Source organism: Furipterus horrens, unplaced genomic scaffold, assembly GCF_987537825.1.
Source record: "Furipterus horrens unplaced genomic scaffold, mFurHor1.1.pri manual_scaffold_3, whole genome shotgun sequence".
NCBI lineage: Eukaryota > Metazoa > Chordata > Mammalia > Chiroptera > Furipteridae > Furipterus > Furipterus horrens.
This window is the reverse complement of record NW_028327173.1, coordinates 30,005,728-30,022,654: the sequence shown is the minus strand read 5'-3', so window position 1 is coordinate 30,022,654 and position 16,927 is coordinate 30,005,728. Positions and strand designations below refer to the sequence as shown.

The following is a 16,927-nucleotide window of genomic DNA, read 5'->3' as shown; positions in this document are numbered from 1 at the left end:
TTAGGCTTTGATTTTTATATTTAGTTAGTCCTGGAAGGAGCAGACTTTCTGCAAATTTAAAGGGAAAACTTGAAAAGTCATTTGGATTTTTTTTTTTTTTTTTTTGCACATGTTCACTCAACAACTTTACTAGACTTTTAGCAATGCTCCCATTACTGCCACATCTGGGTTTTCTCTTTTTCTTCCCTATTTAAAAAAGTCCTGCAGTCATTCAAGGCTTCTAGTAGAGAGTGACTCTAAAGGCAGCAAATGGGAAGGCCTAAGGCTGTTGCCAGCTGTGCTCTGCAGCGTTATTCGTTCTCCCAGGTTGCCACTTATTGGCGTGGGGGCTGGGGAATCAGCAGAATATCACGAGCAAGCTCCCCTGTGATTGGCTCTGCTTGCTTTCACATTGGAAAAGGGAGGGCGGTGTGTGGACATGTCAAGGTACAGACAGGAGAGCTTGGGGCAGATGGCTCCAAATGGAACTGAGGAGAGAATCTTGGGTGTTTCCGCTGTCTGAGTCTGCTTAGCTCCCAGGACTGTGCAACTGGGTCACGTCATGTTCCTTTGAGAACTTTAGCTTTAATGTTAACTGTTACCACCTGAGAAGTGAGCATAGCATTTTTCTCTCTTCTCTTTTCAACTGTAGAGCTCCATTTAAAGATGAAGACCAATGTTGCATGTTGTTTTGAGAATGCTCTGGGAGACTCCAAGCTGTCATAATGCTGCAGTGGCCAGTATTAGGGTCTTGAACTGCAGTAATGAATACTGTGATTTAGAAAAGGGGCCCAGAAACAAACCGGGGAGTGGTTCATGCTGTGTGCCTATCCCTGAAGACTAGCTGGAACAGGGCCACAGTGGGAGGGGAGTAACCCAGGCTCTCTTGTTTTTTTGTTTTGTTTTGTTTTTAAATTTTCCTCCCCTAAGTTTTAGATGCTTCTGGATGTTCAATGCTAGCACCTTTGCAGACTGGAGCAGCTCGATTTTCTTCATATTTACTTTCAAGAGCAAGAAAAGTGCTGGGCTCCCACTTATTTTCTCCCTGTGGTGTTCCGGAGTTCTGCTCCATATCCACCAGAAAGCTGGCGGCCCACGGCTTTGGCGCATCCATGGCGACAATGGTGTCCTTCCCTCCCCAGAGGTATCACTACTTTTTAGTGCTGGATTTTGAGGCCACGTGCGACAAGCCACAGATTCAACCTCAGGTAACTGTTGCATCATTGCTTCAGAAAAGGTGGGGTGGTAAGGAGGGAGGGAGGTTAGTCTTGCTTCCTGGGATCCAGAGGAACTTCCTCATGTCTTCCTGGCTCTTAGCCATGCATCTGGAGTTCCTGCCTAGGAAGCAGGACTTGGTTCAGGCATGCTAGGGTAAGATAGACATGAGAAGTCTGGAGAGAATGGGGCACATTGCTTCTCTCTGGCCTCAGCCTTTGGGAATCAACATCTTTCCTTTTGTCCCACCTTTCCTCTTTCCTTTTCCTTCCCTCTTTCCTTATCCTGCTGTTACTATTGTGGTCAGTCTCCAAGATGGTCCCCAGCAATCCCTGCCTCTTTATGTTCACGCCCTTGGTAATTCCCCTCCCATGCTGAATCAGAGCTAGTCCTATATGACCAATACAATATAGCGTAAGAAACATTCTGAAGCTAATCAGAAAAAGCATTGCAGTCCACTTGCTCTTTCAAGTCACTTGTCTAGAGAAAGCCAGCCACCATGCTATGAGGGCTTTCAAACAGCCCTGTGGAGAGACACATGTGTACAGGAACTGAGCCTCTTAGCTAAAAGCCAGTGCCAACTTGCCAGTCATGTTTCTTGGTGCTATCTTGGAAGTGGATCCTCAAGTCCCAGTCAAGTCTTTTAGATAACTCCAGCTCCAGTGGACATCTTACTTCATCCTCAGGAGAGACCCTGAGCCAGACTGGCCAACTGAGCCGCTTCTGAATTCCTGGCTTACAGAAACTGAGAGATAATAAATGATTATTGATGTTTTATGCCACTAAATTTTGGGATGATTTGTTACGCAGCATTAGATAACCTGAACAAGTACCATTGTTGGTCTGTTGGAAAGGTACGGTTTTTTGCTTTTTTTTTTTCCTCCTTAGTCACCAACTGTACTCAGAGACCTTTTAAGGTCATGGTACTAGGAAGCTTCTATGATAGGTGATCTTTGGAGTGCTTGGTGTTTGCTTTGGAGGAATGATTGGAGCTGATTTGCAGTTTGTTGTCATGTGGGAACCTTGGGTATGCCTGGCTCTAGGACTGTAACTCTTCCCTGTGGGCCTTGGTTAACAGGTGTGTAATTCTGAGATGCATAGATGTGTTGGTCTGGGCATAGTGAGGGGAAGGGGGAAAAGAGGACTATGGCATCAGGCGCATGGGAGACAGGGAGGAGTGTCCATTCAGAGATAAACTGGGTTCATTTCTCCTGATTAAATTTTTTTTCAGGAAGATGTTCTTTCTTTAGAATAGTAGATTGTTATCCATAAAGCAGACACCACCATCCTTTTTTCTTCCCCTTTCTCCTGTTCTCTTTCCTATTCTCCTTTAAAGTAGTGGTTTGCCTTTGAGGCATTGGGATCAGGCCTACTGAGGCTTGGGAGGACAGGAACAGATTGAGGAGCATGTCCTAAGGCAGTGGTTCTCAACCTTCCTAATGCCATGACCCTTTAATACAGTTCCTCATGTTGTGGTGACCCCCAACCATAAAATTATTTTTGTTGCTACTTCATAACTGTAATTTTGCTACTGTTATGAATTGTAATGTAAATATCTGATATGCAGGATGTATTTTCATTGTTACAAATTGAACATAATGAAAGCATAGTGATTAATCACAAAAACAATATGTAATTATATATGTGTTTTCCAATGGTCTTAGGTGACCCCTGTGAAAGGGTCGTTCAACCCCCAAAGGGGTTGCTACCCACAGGTTGAGAACGGCTGTCCTAAGGCAAGGAGCTTTGTATAAAAGGGAATACAGCTTGATAGCTACCTGAGCCACATTTATGTTCTTAGCCCATGCTGTAGGGTCTTCTTCTCTGTCTCCTAGAACTACTGAAGGTTCTGTGGTGGGTGTGCCTGGGTGATGGGTAGGATTTTTGGTTATGTAGATCTTAGGCTGGGAATCAGGGATTTATATCCTAATATACCGTATTATTTCCCTTATTGGTATAGAGTCTGGAATTCAATATATCCCTATTGATGTGTTGATGAGAATCTGAACCTCAGGATTGCTTGGCACCTCCCTTAAGGTCTTTTCTGCTTTCTGCCTCCTGGCACATGCCTATATATGTTTGTTTCTGAACTTTTCAGTTAGTTTAGGAGCCCAGATAATTATGTAGCTCTGTTCTCTTGTTCTACAGAGGGTCCTACCAATGTTACTGAAGGTGAAGCCTGATTCTTGTCTCAGTTTGGTCTGTCAGTATTACTTTTCATCTCTCTTTCAAGGTCATTGTTTTGGGTTTCTTTTTGTTCTTTTTATTTATTTATTGCAATGCTGAAGACATAATGCAGTACAGATTTAAGTCACTTGTGTCACCAACTCCCTTCCCTGACTTAGGCACCAAGGTCTTTCAGACTTAGGCTGAGGTGGGGCTTTGTGCTGTTTACCAGGATCTGGCCTGATTAAAGATTATCTACAGAATCAATGAACCCTGATGATGTGATTCCAAGGGCACTTAAGGAATTGGCTGCCCTGGTTCATTATTAGCAAAGCATGAGCTACTGCTGTAGAGAACTCGGGAAGGAGCATTTGCTGCCTTGCTTATCTTTATTAGGGGAATACGAATGATCTTGGACATTATAGACCCGTTAGTTTACTGTGATTCCAGAGAAGATACTTGACCTGATCGTCAGATAATCAATCAACAAATAGCAGAAGAGCATAGGGTACTGAGTAATAACTTACATGGGTTTGTGAAGAAGAGCAAATCCTGTCAGATCAATCTAACTTCTTCCTGTGACATAGTGATGGATTTGAGTGGATCTAGGGCGAGTGATAAATGTAATGCATCTCTACTTCATTAAGCCTCTACAATGCTGTGATCAACAGGTAGGGAAGTGAATTTGGGGCCAGGCAGCTCTGCTGGACTACCCATTGAACCAGTCTCCGGAAAGGGATGGGTAGCTCAGGAGAGACGTGAAACTTATTGTTAGTAGCAACTTAAAGCCACCCCCCCCCCCACTTTCACTTAAAAAAAAAAATCTTCCCTAAAGTTTGCAGGTAGCAAGATCCTGAAAGAATTCAGGGAGAGTTTGGAAGATGGACTGGAGAAATTATCAGTCCCAAAAAGGACAGCATCCTCCCCATGAGGTCATCATAGGCGAGGTTCTCATTAGGGCCTCTGTGCTATTTTGGTCTTCTGGTCAACAAGGACAGTGGAGAAGTTAGAAAAGCTCAGGATAAGAGGAACAAAAATGACTAGAAGCACAAAAATAAGACTTAGGAAGAAAAGAAATTGAATGTGGTTTTACTGACTGATTTCTTGTCCAGACTAAATAAATTCATCATATGGGAAGTAAATGTTCCAAGGAATATGATAATACCTTGCTCTTCATTTTAATAAGGGCAAAAAGAAATAAATTTAAATGCAATCAGGAAATATTGAGATTTGGGATGAGGATGAACTTCTAGAAGAGACAGTAAAAGGACTAGAAAATGGTGTGCCAATTAGCTCAGCCTTTTCTAGCGCTCACTCAGATGGCTCAATGTTGTCCACTTGACAGAGAGACTGTGGGCAGGGCTGCAGGCCTCCTGCAATGGGCTTGGGAATGTGAGTGAGAACCATCCCAGCCCCCTCATGTCTGGCTCCCAGGAGCTTTCAATATTTAAGGCCTCTGCATAGTACACTTCTGATTCTTATGGGAGTGTGTCATACCCCTCAGTTATGTAGGAGGCAGGAACAAGTTTTGGGCCAGGGCCTATCTGGAGGCTTGGCATTGGGTTCATTCTCTCATCTGCCTCTGGTTTTCAGAAGTCCCTGAGTCAACTTACTGGGACTATCCTAAAGGAATGCCAATGTGAAAAACTAACAGGTGTCAGCTCTGTTGTACTTGGGTAAGTAACAATATTGGTTATACACGTAGTAAAAAGTAGTGTTTTTCATATGTCATCATTTTTGCTGTTTATTTTTGTACTTTGTTCAGCTAGGTAAAACTGGAATGGTCGGTTTCTGGGTTTTGCACTCATTTTGTTTTACATGTTTTGATTCAGATTAGCATAATAGGTATTGGTTGAATATGAGACTTTTTCCATGTGAAGACATTTTTTTCACTTAAATTTTAATTTAGGTGGTTTAAAATGCTTTATAGACTCTAAATTTGAGGAATATGATTCCTTTCTTGCTTTAGGAATTGTTTCCTGGGGTAGAGGAAGGTTTTTATTTGGTTTGGAAGAATCGTGGCTCCTTTATTCTGCTAGCAGAGGTTCATGTTGCTCATTTTGGTGTGCACGGAACGGTGGTGGTTGTGACCCCCAGGCCCAGGCCTGAACGCTTTGGTGGGATCTTTAATTGTGCATCTTCAACCTGGGGGCAGTTGTTTCAACACCTCAGTGTTCAAAAAAGACCAAAGCAAATTTAAGTGAGGAAAATGAGGTATAGGCCACCACATAAGGGGATCAGAAGTCCTGGCTGCTGTCTATCCTCCCTCCCCACGTTTCCTCCGGCCACCCGTCAGGCTCCCGGGTATAGCCTTTCCTTACTGCTCTGTAGCAGCCCTGCTAACTATTGTCCTCGTCTGCATTCAACTGCCCATAACTTGGGAGAAAGATGACTTTTGGAGTTGGTGTTTTTCTAGTGTTTGATCCTTGTCCACAAGGTTTTTGTTTTTTTTTAAAGGAAACCTTAGAGAGGAGACTCCATCTGTATTTTGAGTTAGAGCTATGAGCAAAGGAGTTTCTTTTTTATAGAAAATTGTCCAGATGCTGGGTTATTTTGGGAGGGTAGGGTGGGGGAGAGTAGATGACATGAGAAGGAATAATATAGAAGAGAGGCATTTGGAGAATTTCAGTATGACTTAGAGCTGGCACACCATTATGAGTTCTTTGTGAAAGAGACATTTTTGAAAACTTTATAGGACATTGGTTAAGAGCCCTACAAATGAAACTATATTGATTCCCTTAACCTCCATTCAAGGCTGAAAGGCAGGATCCCCCTACTTCATAGCAGCCCCCATCCAATATACACATATTCTTCTTGCTCTGTATTCAGCTTCTCCTTTCCCTGCCTGTGATTCCTGCACACACCAAGTGACTGGAAGGGTAATTTCCTAGAAAAAAACCCCACCCTTCCACTCTCTTGTCCTGGCTGCATCTTCTCCAAATGGGAGGGGTCAGGCCAGGCTTTTATAGCAGAAGAGTCCAGTTGGGTTGTGGTCTCTCTGCCTGTGGCCCCATTCAGCCTGCACTTTTTTCCGTACAGACAGGCGAAGGCGCTGACGCTATTCTTCTAAACTGGGAAATGAAATGCAAAACCGACGTTAATGTAACATTATGGTTAAGATTAAATGCACCAAAATCAGGAAATTCAAAGTTATGCTTCCCACAGCAACTATAACTCAGCCTCATCTGGCGTGTGTAGTATTTTGTGTTAGTGCGGATGGTGTTATATGTTAAGACATTAAAGTTAACACCATAAGCAGAGCACAAAATGCTTGAGGGGGCTGAGTTATGATGACTGTGTGAGCTGTAAGTGTTCTTGCACAGGCTCCCGACTCCTGGAATAATTTTTCCCCTGCCCATCAGACCAGTTATTGCCTTTCTTTTTAGTTATATCTCTGCTTTAACACATCTCTTCTTTCAGGATTACTATAAATGAATTCCTCTATTGGTGGCCAGTGATGGTGATGGGAATGGGGCAGCTCACTAAGCCCTTTTGTCCTTTTTGTTGCTGCTTCCATAAATGTGGTTCTTCCTCCTCCCCTCCCCAAGCCCCCCTCCTCCACCTGCTGTTTCCTGGTGGTCCCTCATAGGGATAGGTCTCCCCCTGATTCTCACTGTGACTCCTCACTACTGCTCCCTGAATGGGAACAAGCATTTGTTGAGTCTGCATCGTGGCCCTGTTGTAACTTCACCTGAGAACTGAAGGGCCCTTCTTTATTTGGAGCAGACATAATGGCGTAGAAGCAAAATATGTATCTCGAGTAGAGAACTGATACGTGGTGGTGTAACATGATCGAAGTGGGTTTATTTGCTCTGTTCAGACAGCTTCTCTACCCTCTACCTTTAAGCTGTCATGGTGTGTAGTTAGCTATGGAGTAGCCTAGGGGAGGGACCAGGAACTTTCCCTGGGGAGCACTGGGTCACTGGTAACAAAATCATCACATAATTTAGTACAAATCAGGAAGCATTCTCCCCACACCCCAGCCTCTTGTTATCCTGGTGGCCTCCCCAAAGCTGAGGCAGCTGTTGGAATGCCGATTTTTTAAGACACTGGGCTAAGGTTGGTGATAGGGAAGAGCTCTAAAGAATAGGGCCATTGATAAAGGGTGAATGAAATCAGGGACTGTAAACTAAGGGTGACACTGAGCTGCCTTTTATTTTGTTGGGCATGACAAAACCAACTCAGTGGGCAAAGGAATGGGGAGGACCTTATTGTAACCACCTTAGAGGCAATGAAAAGGCTTCTTTTTATTCTTTGCATAGCAACTTCAAGCTCTGTGTTAGATGCTGGGGATATAAAGACAAGTAGAAAATGGTCCCTACCCTCAAGGAGCTCATTTGAAGAGAGTAGATACTGTTTAGCAGTATAACTACTATCACATAGGTAAGTACTTGGTACAGTGGGGCACAAAGGAGGGGACTGATCAACGCTGCTTGCAGTTTTGGGAAGGGTCACATAGGTTTTCTGGTGAGAGAAACTTAGCAAACTGGAGAGGGCCGAGTAGGTCTGAGGCTTCTCAGAACTGTTGTAGGAGGTGCTCAGAGTTATCCAGGAGGGCTTTATCTAAGTCTGAAAAAACTGAACTGAATTGCATGCTTGTTTGTGGGAATATTGAATATGGGGAAGAGGGAGGATGAAGACTCTGAACCTGGTAAATATTTCACCATTTGGTTGGTAGGTTTATCTGTATCAATTACATGGTTTTGCTCACATTCAAGCTAGGTCTTATTGGGATGCTATGAGTGAGAGTACAAAGGCTTTAAGAGGTTTAAGAGAATTTTAGCCAAAAAGTGTGGGCAGAAAGGGTGGTAGTCAGTGTAGAAATATGTGAGCTGAGGCCCTGAGGCATCTTCATGGAGGGCTCATCTGATACCTCAGCTGTCAATGAAGGCGGTGCTGGGTTAGGCTGCTGTGTCTCTGGATAGAGACAAGGGCTGGAGAATGACATGACTCCCCACCCCCACCTCCAAAAATACTAGTAATTTGGGTCTGGATCTGCTAGGCAACCCTTGGGAAGACCTCGTCGTCGTTGTCGGCAGCCGTCCGTCTCGAGAGACGATGGTGTAGCTTCTTAAGAGTCTATCTGCACCGCCGAGAATGGCTGTGCAGTCCGACTCGGGAGTGACACGGTATCTGTCTCCTCCCGTGTTGAATCGACATCTTACGATGACGCTGGAGTGTCCTCTCCAGTGGAGCTGAAGCTACAGAGCCTGGGCAGGGTGATATGGAGGGTCTGCTGTTGCCCATGCAGCAGACCCCCCCCTCTCTTCGCAGCTGAAGGGTCCAAGGGAAAGACGGAGTCAATACAGCTTGGCTTCAGGTGCGCCGCAGGAGTTGCCGGTGTTGACTACAGCATCAAACCGCCTTAGGGACTCCGGCTCCGGATTTTCTGTTGGGGTTTACTCCCTTAGCCTTTCCCCTGAAGAGGTATGCCGCAAGGCAGCGGAGGTTTTTTGGAGTCAGAGTTTTCCTTCTCTGATGTGCCCTGACTGGAAGATCGAACCAGCGACACTTAGCTCGCAGGCCGACGCTCAATCCACTGAGCCAAACCAGCCAAGGGCCACTTGGGAAGACCTACCTTCTATAGATCAGGGAGGTTTATACGCTTCAAACAGATAAACAGTTGGGAAGGAAGGATTAATGAAGAGGCAGGAGGCCTGGGTAACAAGGGAAGATTTGCTACAGCAGAGATGACTGGAAGGCATGGGGGTGGGGGTTGAGCTCTCCCTCTGATCAGCAGCAACAGGTACACAGCAGTAGAGAGAAAGCCAGTAGGCCAGGAAGGATAGTGGGGCAGTGAAACCCAGAGAAGTAGTTAGGCTAAGCCCACAGGCTCCATTTTTTCTTGTCCCCCATCCTGCCTTATTTTTTTTTCTCCCCAATATTGATTACATTTCTTACACTGTAGACTGATCTCAGTTGTTTGACATGAGGAAACTGATGTTAGCAAGTGCTTTCTCCATCTCTGTGTCTTGTTGAAGGAAAGGATCCTGCATCATTTTAATTAAGATGCCATTGGGATGATTATATTTTATTCTCTTATCTTGGGTGTTCAAAAAAGCCCCCACAGTCATACATTTATGTGATGTTTTGAACTTCAGCTGTGAAAATTGAGCCATAGCCTAAAAGCCTGAAATAAGAGTATTTCCAGATTCACATGAGCCCCCAACGCTGGGAAGTCTGTAGCGGAAGGGCAAGCGGGCTGGGACAGGCAGTGCTACCACACGCAAAACCTTGTTAGGTGTTGGGAGAATCAGAAAGGAGGCAAGTAGACTCTGGAGGGAGAGACAGACAACAGGGAAGCTTTCAACCTGAAGTAAAGGTACCTTGGGATGGGTACCTGAACGTAGTGGGGGGCCTTGGTCTGTGGGCAGCATAACAGATCTGTTACATGTGCTGTGGTCATTGTCTAATCCCGGGGAGGCCCTTCTAGCCTGGTCTGAAGGCTAAATGCTGGCAGAGACTCTTATTTGGAGATGCTGAAGTTGCTGAAAGGAAAGGAGCATGCAGAGTCCACCGTGAGGTTGGGGGCAGAGTTGGTTAACCAGGATAGGAAGTGTGAATGTATTGTTGAGCTCATAGGTCCTGTGGATACTAGTGGGCTCCTGGGAGTCAGTGGTGCTAAGAGATTTGGTAAGGAGTGGAGTGTGGAACCTAGGGTTGTTGCAAATGGGATGCTCTGAACTGAAGATCCTTATCAGGGAGAACTGATACACATGAGTTCTTTAGTGGTGATATAGGTGGTTACTCCTCTAGGATCTGTTTGATGAACTGTTTGGCCATTGGCCTATGGGAGGAGGTAGGTAGTGATGGTTAGGTAGATAGGATGTTAACTGGCTAGAAAACTTGGACTCTTGCTCTCCAGAAGTGTGATGCAGACTGAGAGCCATGGATTGAAATGGTAGTATTGGAAATGAAATCTAGGGACTATCTGCATTGTTCACAGATTCTTTTTTCCACTACTAGTAGCATTTGAATGAAAGGCCAACTGATCGACTCAAAGAAACTGGTATTTAGTTGGGGGATAGAGGACTATGGGACTGAGGAATGGGATGAAACATGCCACTGGGATAAGGTCTACTTTCACATGACTGGAGAAACAATGCTTGGGCGGGCCTTCAAGGAAGTTCGTGAGGGTGTGTGGAATGTGGTGGTTGGTGATGTTGGTAAGGAGCCCCCAACTTGATGCCTCAGGATATTGCACAAACTTTAGCAACATCAGAATCACCTGGAGGGCTTGCTAAAACACAGGTTGCTGGCCCCACCCTCTGGGTTTCTGATTCAGAAAGCCTGAGATGGAGGCCAGGAACTTGTATTTCTGTTAAGGTCTCAGCTGAAGGGATGCTGCCTGTGAGGGAGCATGTGTTGAGAACCACTGACTGCCTTAGCTTTCTCCTCTATAGAATAGGGTAGTAATTCCTGCCTGCCTTACAGAGGTATGGGACCCAACGAGCCAATGTGTGAGAAAAGTGTTCAGCACATTGTGGGCAGGATGTCGGTCTGTGTATTGTTTGCTTACTGGTCAGTGATTTTCAAAATCTGCTGTCATGCTAGCATAACCATTTCCCTGTCCTGACATCTGAGTGTCAAGTGTGGACAGAGAACAGGGAATCTGTGAAGCACCCCATGGGGATGCAGTCTTCTGTGACAAGACCAGGAGTCCCTGGAGCTATGAATGGGGTTACTGAACAAGGCCTCCTGAAGCCCAGCCAGCCTCTCTGGGCTCTTACCAAGCTGCCTGATCAGAACCCTCTTTCTGCCTGAGTGGGCCTAGTGCTGTTTTGGTCACCGGTTACTAACACCCAACTCTTCACCCCTAGCTAGTGGATCGTTAGTACAGTTTTTGCATTGATTAGAAAAATGGTCTTTGTCTAACCAAGCCTCCAATTCATCTTGTGATCTCAAGAATGTTGCATGATTTTTTCCCAACTTGTTGGGTGATTAACTGAACTGGCTTTGACTGCATATGCCCAAGTCCTGGAATGTGGAATCTGGACCTCCATAGTGAGGGGAGCTGGGCAGACTTTGTTTAAATGAGAAGCAACATAGCACAGTTGTTCAGAGCATGGACTCCAGAATTGGACTGTCTGGGTTTGAGCCTAGTCTCCACCACTTACTAGTGGTATGGCTTAGTACCAATCTTATAGGACTGTTGGAAGGATAAATGTAAGTGCTTAGGATAGTGCCTGGCCTGTAACAGTTATATGTGTCAGCTCTTATTAGTAGAATTACTACTAGTAGTAGTATTCTGACTCATGGCCTTATAGTAAGCTATTGGGGTACAGCAGGTAGCTGGGAGGAAGGCCCTAATTCTCTGGGGAGCATAGAGAGAGCCTGCAGGCCCTCTGTCAACACAGTGGACAGTCAGGCACTATGCAGAGAGATTTTTTTTCCTCCAAAGGAATGGTTAGTAGGACTTGACACCACTTCCATTGTCCTCCCTTAGTGCTGCCTTCAGGGTGCCTCGCCTGAACATAACCTGAGATTTATTTAAATTAATTCGATGACAAATATATGTATACAGGTAGCTACAAAGAAATCATTTGGTTGTTTGCTGTCCTGAAGGGTTGTCTGCACAGAGGCCACTAATATCTGAAGTTATTACAATTGAATATCTAAACACGTTTGAACTGAGGCTGATCCAGAGTCATGTGCACATAGAGGTAGACACAGCCAGGCACACTGCTGGATGAGATACAGTTTCTAAGACTTTTGGTTGCCTTCATTTATGGGTATTATATATATATATATATATATATTTTTTTAATTCAGATTTCACTGTTCCCCTCCCCCAATAAAGAATGGCATTATTCATTTTCAGCCTCTTTTCTACATTTTAATTGCTTTGGAGTTTTTGGGGATGGGTGAAGAGGGACATGTAGGTGAAAAATCAGCCCTTTAAAGCTCCGAGTTTTTCACCCTTCCTTGTCCTGAAACTTCTAGTATCAGCTCTCATCTGTCAAAGTGTAAATCAGCAATTAAAACCCAAACAGCCAAATGCCAAAGATGACCCGAAGCACAAAGCAACTGACAAACAAGTCTGGACAAATCGACGGGTAATTTATAAGCTTTGCCCTAAAATCTAATTATTTGGCAATTCGAATTTGCAGCCAGCCAGGGCTCGGCAATAAATTTAACCCGCCATAAATTATTTAGGAGCAGGCTGTGGTGTAAATCAAAACCACGAGTGTTTGTTTAAGAAATAAGCTCCTTGTGCATAAAATGTCTTTTTTTTTTTCCCCCAAGGAAGAAACTGTTAAGCAAACCATGTCCCATCCGTTGTCCAGTGCAGCCCTCACTTCTCAACTTCCCCTTTTCACTGTGGCCAGGAGGCTTCTGGATCCCTTGGAGGAAGGCCCTGCCTTTTATGGGACTTCTATCCAAAAACCAAGTATTTGGATTAAACCTATGTTTTTGCCAAGTACTACTTTTTCTACCTTGTGGGATCATGTTGCTTTTGGATTTTATCAAACCTTTCTGTGCAGGGAAACACACGTTTTGGAATTCTCTTCAGAGGATAAAGGGAGGGGATAGATTAGTTGTTAGAGTCTGTAAATTGAGGGAATGCCAGTTCCTAGGTTGAGGGAGGTAAGCCATGAAAAAATGATCTACTCATTCCCTTATTTGAGACAGGACCATAGAACCATCAGCACAGGCAAAAGGAAATCTGTGCTTTGGATAAAAGGTCTATAAGAATGCTACACTATTCTACCCTCTGTCCTGTTGTCAAGAAATTCCCATAGTCTAACCTGAGTCCCTCCTGCTTAAAATTCTTCTGTTCTATCTTCAAATATAATTTTATCACTGCAAATACTTTAGTTGGAGGGAGTTTGAGTACCCTGTAAGCAACCTATACATTTATTTCTTGTAATCTACTGATTGTGGGTGTGAAATTTAATTTGAAATGCTGTTGTAGTTTTGTCCTCAGTTTATCAAGAAAATCTCTGGGGTTCCTAGTTGAGCAATTAGAAAGCAGCTGCATTCAGAACCTTTGCTCTAACTTAAACCTCTGCTCACTTAAAAAAGTAAACGAATATTTACTTGGTGCTTCCTTTTTATCCGTCTTTCCGCCCTTAAAGAAAGAAAAAGATTTGCAGCTGGCATTTTATTGAGGGAGACAGCAGATGCAATCAGTTTAGAAACATAGATACTTAAAAAACCTGAATTCTATGGCTTTGTCCTTAGTTATCAATTTGTGGTCAATTCCCATCCACCATCAGCTTTTGGGGTTTATGGTGCTTTATTCTTGGACAGGCTAGCGGTGCATGCAACTTGTGAACAGTGTAGGGTGAACTGTCCCAATTTTAGCCCTAAAAGTCCTGTGTTCCAGGAAACCCTTGGTCCGTGCAAACAGAAAACTGGGGCATTGGTGGTTTTTAGCACTTGAGGGAGGATGAGAAACCACTTAAAGATGAGAGGCAGGGGATCTGGTAGAAAGTGCTTTGGAGCATTCCATGTCTGGGTTTGAGTTCTGGCTTACCATCTTTGTCACCTTGGGCAGATCTCCTCACCGTCTCTGGTCCTATGGAGAGCTCTGTCAAAGCAGAGTGTTATCGCTTAGAGCCATGTGCTTGGCTTCTATCTTGCCATTTATCAACCGCTTCATATGTTTACTCACCAAACGTTGAGAGAGGGATCTGTCTGCATGCTAGGATGGCGCTGGATGCTGGAGATGCAAACTGAAGGCTCACGGTTCTTTCCCGAGCTTGGAGCATAGCACCATCTGTGTCCCTGTTGTTCGATAGCTACCCTCCAGGACTTCCTGCCTGGGCAGTCCACGTTTATTGCTCTGGTAACTTGAGAGCAGTCACTCTTCCTGGGATATAGTAGACCGAGCTCCCTGAAGACAGCCTTCCAGACTGAAAGAATCAGATTTTTCTTGACCCTTCAGATTTTGAAAGCTGCTAGTCCTACTCTCTGCAAGTCTCATTTTCCCCATTTGGAGTTCCAGCTCTGCTCCTTACTAGCAGTATAACTGTGCAAATGACAACTTCCTTTTGGGCCTTAGTGTATTTGTAAAATAGGGGCAATAATGATTCCCACCTCATGAGTTACTAGGAAGATTCAATGAGATCACTGCATTTAGGAGTGTCAGACACGTAGGAAACAGTAGGTGGAGGGATTGAAGTGATTCCATTGTCCGCATGTCTCCAAGAGTGTTGGGGTTGGCCTCTCTCTATCCCTTGCCCAGACTCTGAGCACCTCATCGAGAGGAGCCGCATCACATTGTATTTATCTGTGTCCACACCTAGCAGCCTGGTAAATACTATTGGTTTATGACCTCATGATGATGGTGATGATGATGATATGATCTGTCTTCCAGGATTAATAAAGGTAAAAATAAGAAAATATATTTCCAAGCACACTGTAAACTGAAAAGCCTAACACTTGGTATGTTCCTCCACTAAGATATTTATCATAGTGCATTGTTCATTATTTGTTCACATATCTTTTCGGTTCACCAATCTGTGTGCATCCCCCACAGTGAGACTACATCTTAACTCTAAATCCCACTCCATCACCTGTATGCTGCCTGCATGCAGTAGGTGCACAGGTGGTTTAATGGAATGCAAGTAACATACAAATATGAGGAATTGTGAAAATATTAATAGAGGAAGAAAAGAGGGCTGTTAAATACAAACTGGTTCTTCTTTCCTTCAGGGTGCTACCTTTATACAAGCAGACACTCAACAACTCCTTAAAAAAAAAAAAAAAAAGAACACTTCATCATTCTAAGGGAATGATGAAATTGTAGAGGGAAAAGGAGGAGGAGCAGGAACAAGTTTCATTATCAAAGCAACTTCCCCTAAAAGCTGGCATTTAACCACATCTTCATAAGCTCTTGAAATGAATGTGATCAAGCTATAACTTTGGGGTAACCTCTCTGAGTTACCCCTCGTTTTTCATGGAACTGAGGCTTGCTTGTTCCTCCTCTCTGGGACGGTGATAATGAATATGAACACTTAGGTTGGCTCCATTTCCCCAGAGGTGAAGAAGCCAGCAGCAGGGAAATTTGAAGATGGAGTTGCAGTGGGAAAATCTGCAGGCCAAGTTTTCAGAGAATCTACTGGGGATGCTGACTTGGTGCTGGTCAGAGCAGGAGCTGAAGCGCTTACTATGTTATAATAAATACTAATGAAATTCTAGATCCATAATAACGTTTCAGATATCTAAAACAAACCATGTGCTTGTAAAAAAGTGGAAAGAGATCAACTTTAAGTCATAAATTCTTGGTAATAGAGGGTTTTTTCTATTTGTGTTTGATAGATATTTTTGTTTCCAGAGGAATGTCAACTCCTAATTTCATAATGTATCATGGGCTTAAGAAAATTGAATTTAATAAAAGCCAGAGATGAATGGCATCCTTAAAGGTCCCAACACTTGTCTTTATTAGCAGGACAAACTGCAGGTCTCCAAACACTGCTTCTCTTGAAATGAAAGTTTAAATGAAAAGTACAGTTGTGTCACAGGTTAAATTTCATTGTGGGCCCAGCTAACATCGTTAGTGAGGAGCTGGCTGTGTTTGTTTTCTGAGACACCAGGGCAGCCAAACTCACCAGGCTGTGGAGCTCTTCCTGTTGGGAGGTGTTTTTTCTGCTTAGTGGGAGATGAAGGATACATCCGCAATGAAGGAGTCGGATGAGCCTGACTCAGGGGAGCCTGACTCAGGTGAGCCGCACCTCGGTGTTAGCTCTTGGAGATCTTGGGTATCTGATTCTTTCGGGGGACCAATATGTACCTTGTGTGTGCGCACCTTAATTTTATTTTCAGCACAACGCTTCTCTTCCACTTGGCCAGTTTTGCAGTGTGCGTGGCCATTGAGAGGCCCAGGGAATTGGGGATCATGTTGAGAGGCTAAGCATCACCCAGTCTAAGCAGCAGCCTGGGCTTCCTCTCTGTTCCCCCTCGGTTTCAGCCTTGCAGCCTCTCTGCCCTTCCTATTCCTGGGGGCTCCTGTCAGCTTCCCCATCTTTGGGGATCACCCCAGGAGACCAGGCAACCAGAACCTTTGAATTTCTCCATCATGAAATCTGATTGCCTCGATTTGGTCTTCAGTCCTGCTGTAATGTGTTGGGTAAAAAGAGGTGCTTTAAAAACAGGTTGGATAGTGGTGGGTATATGTAGGAGGAAGGATACCTAGCTGCCCTGGGATAACAGGAGATTGACCATTTCTCTTGTCTTCCCATGTTCCCGTTTTTTGAGTGTAGGCAGATGTGGGAAAGCTTTACTGTTGCTTCTCCAGGCTGTCCCTGGAGAGAACCAATTTGCCTTGATTTTAGTGATACTGGATAGGTCCTCTCCGGAATGGATGACCTGGGATAAGGATGTGACTGGAACTGACTGCTGGGACCATTGATTGGGCAGAGCCCCCCTTCTCTCTTTCTCTCTCTGCAGTGGAGGCCTTTTCCACATGCTAATTTTACTCAGAGGATTTTGCTTTTATTTATTTTTTTATTATTTCCTATTTGTCTCTTCCAGATGTTTTCAGGCAGTTTTTTTTTGTATGTGTTGTAAACTAATTCCATTCATGTTTTAAAAATTTATGAAAGCGCTAATAAAAATGTCA

General features: G+C 44.2%; 1 protein-coding gene across 10 annotated transcripts in view; it reads left to right on the top strand.

Annotated features, from left to right (window-relative positions):
* Positions 1-16,927, top strand: part of ERI3 (ERI1 exoribonuclease family member 3) — a 122,730-nt gene that overhangs the window by 13,386 nt on the left and 92,417 nt on the right. For 8 of the 10 annotated variants that reach the window (XM_090269314.1, XM_090269318.1, XM_090269311.1 and 5 more), the window contains one exon: positions 910-1,187. The exons of the other annotated variants lie outside the window; for them this stretch is intronic. In XM_090269314.1, the coding sequence (XP_090125440.1) occupies positions 933-1,187 (255 nt within the window). In that variant the 5' untranslated portion in view covers positions 910-932. The remainder of the gene's footprint in view (positions 1-909; positions 1,188-16,927) is intronic. 10 annotated transcript variants of the gene reach the window in all.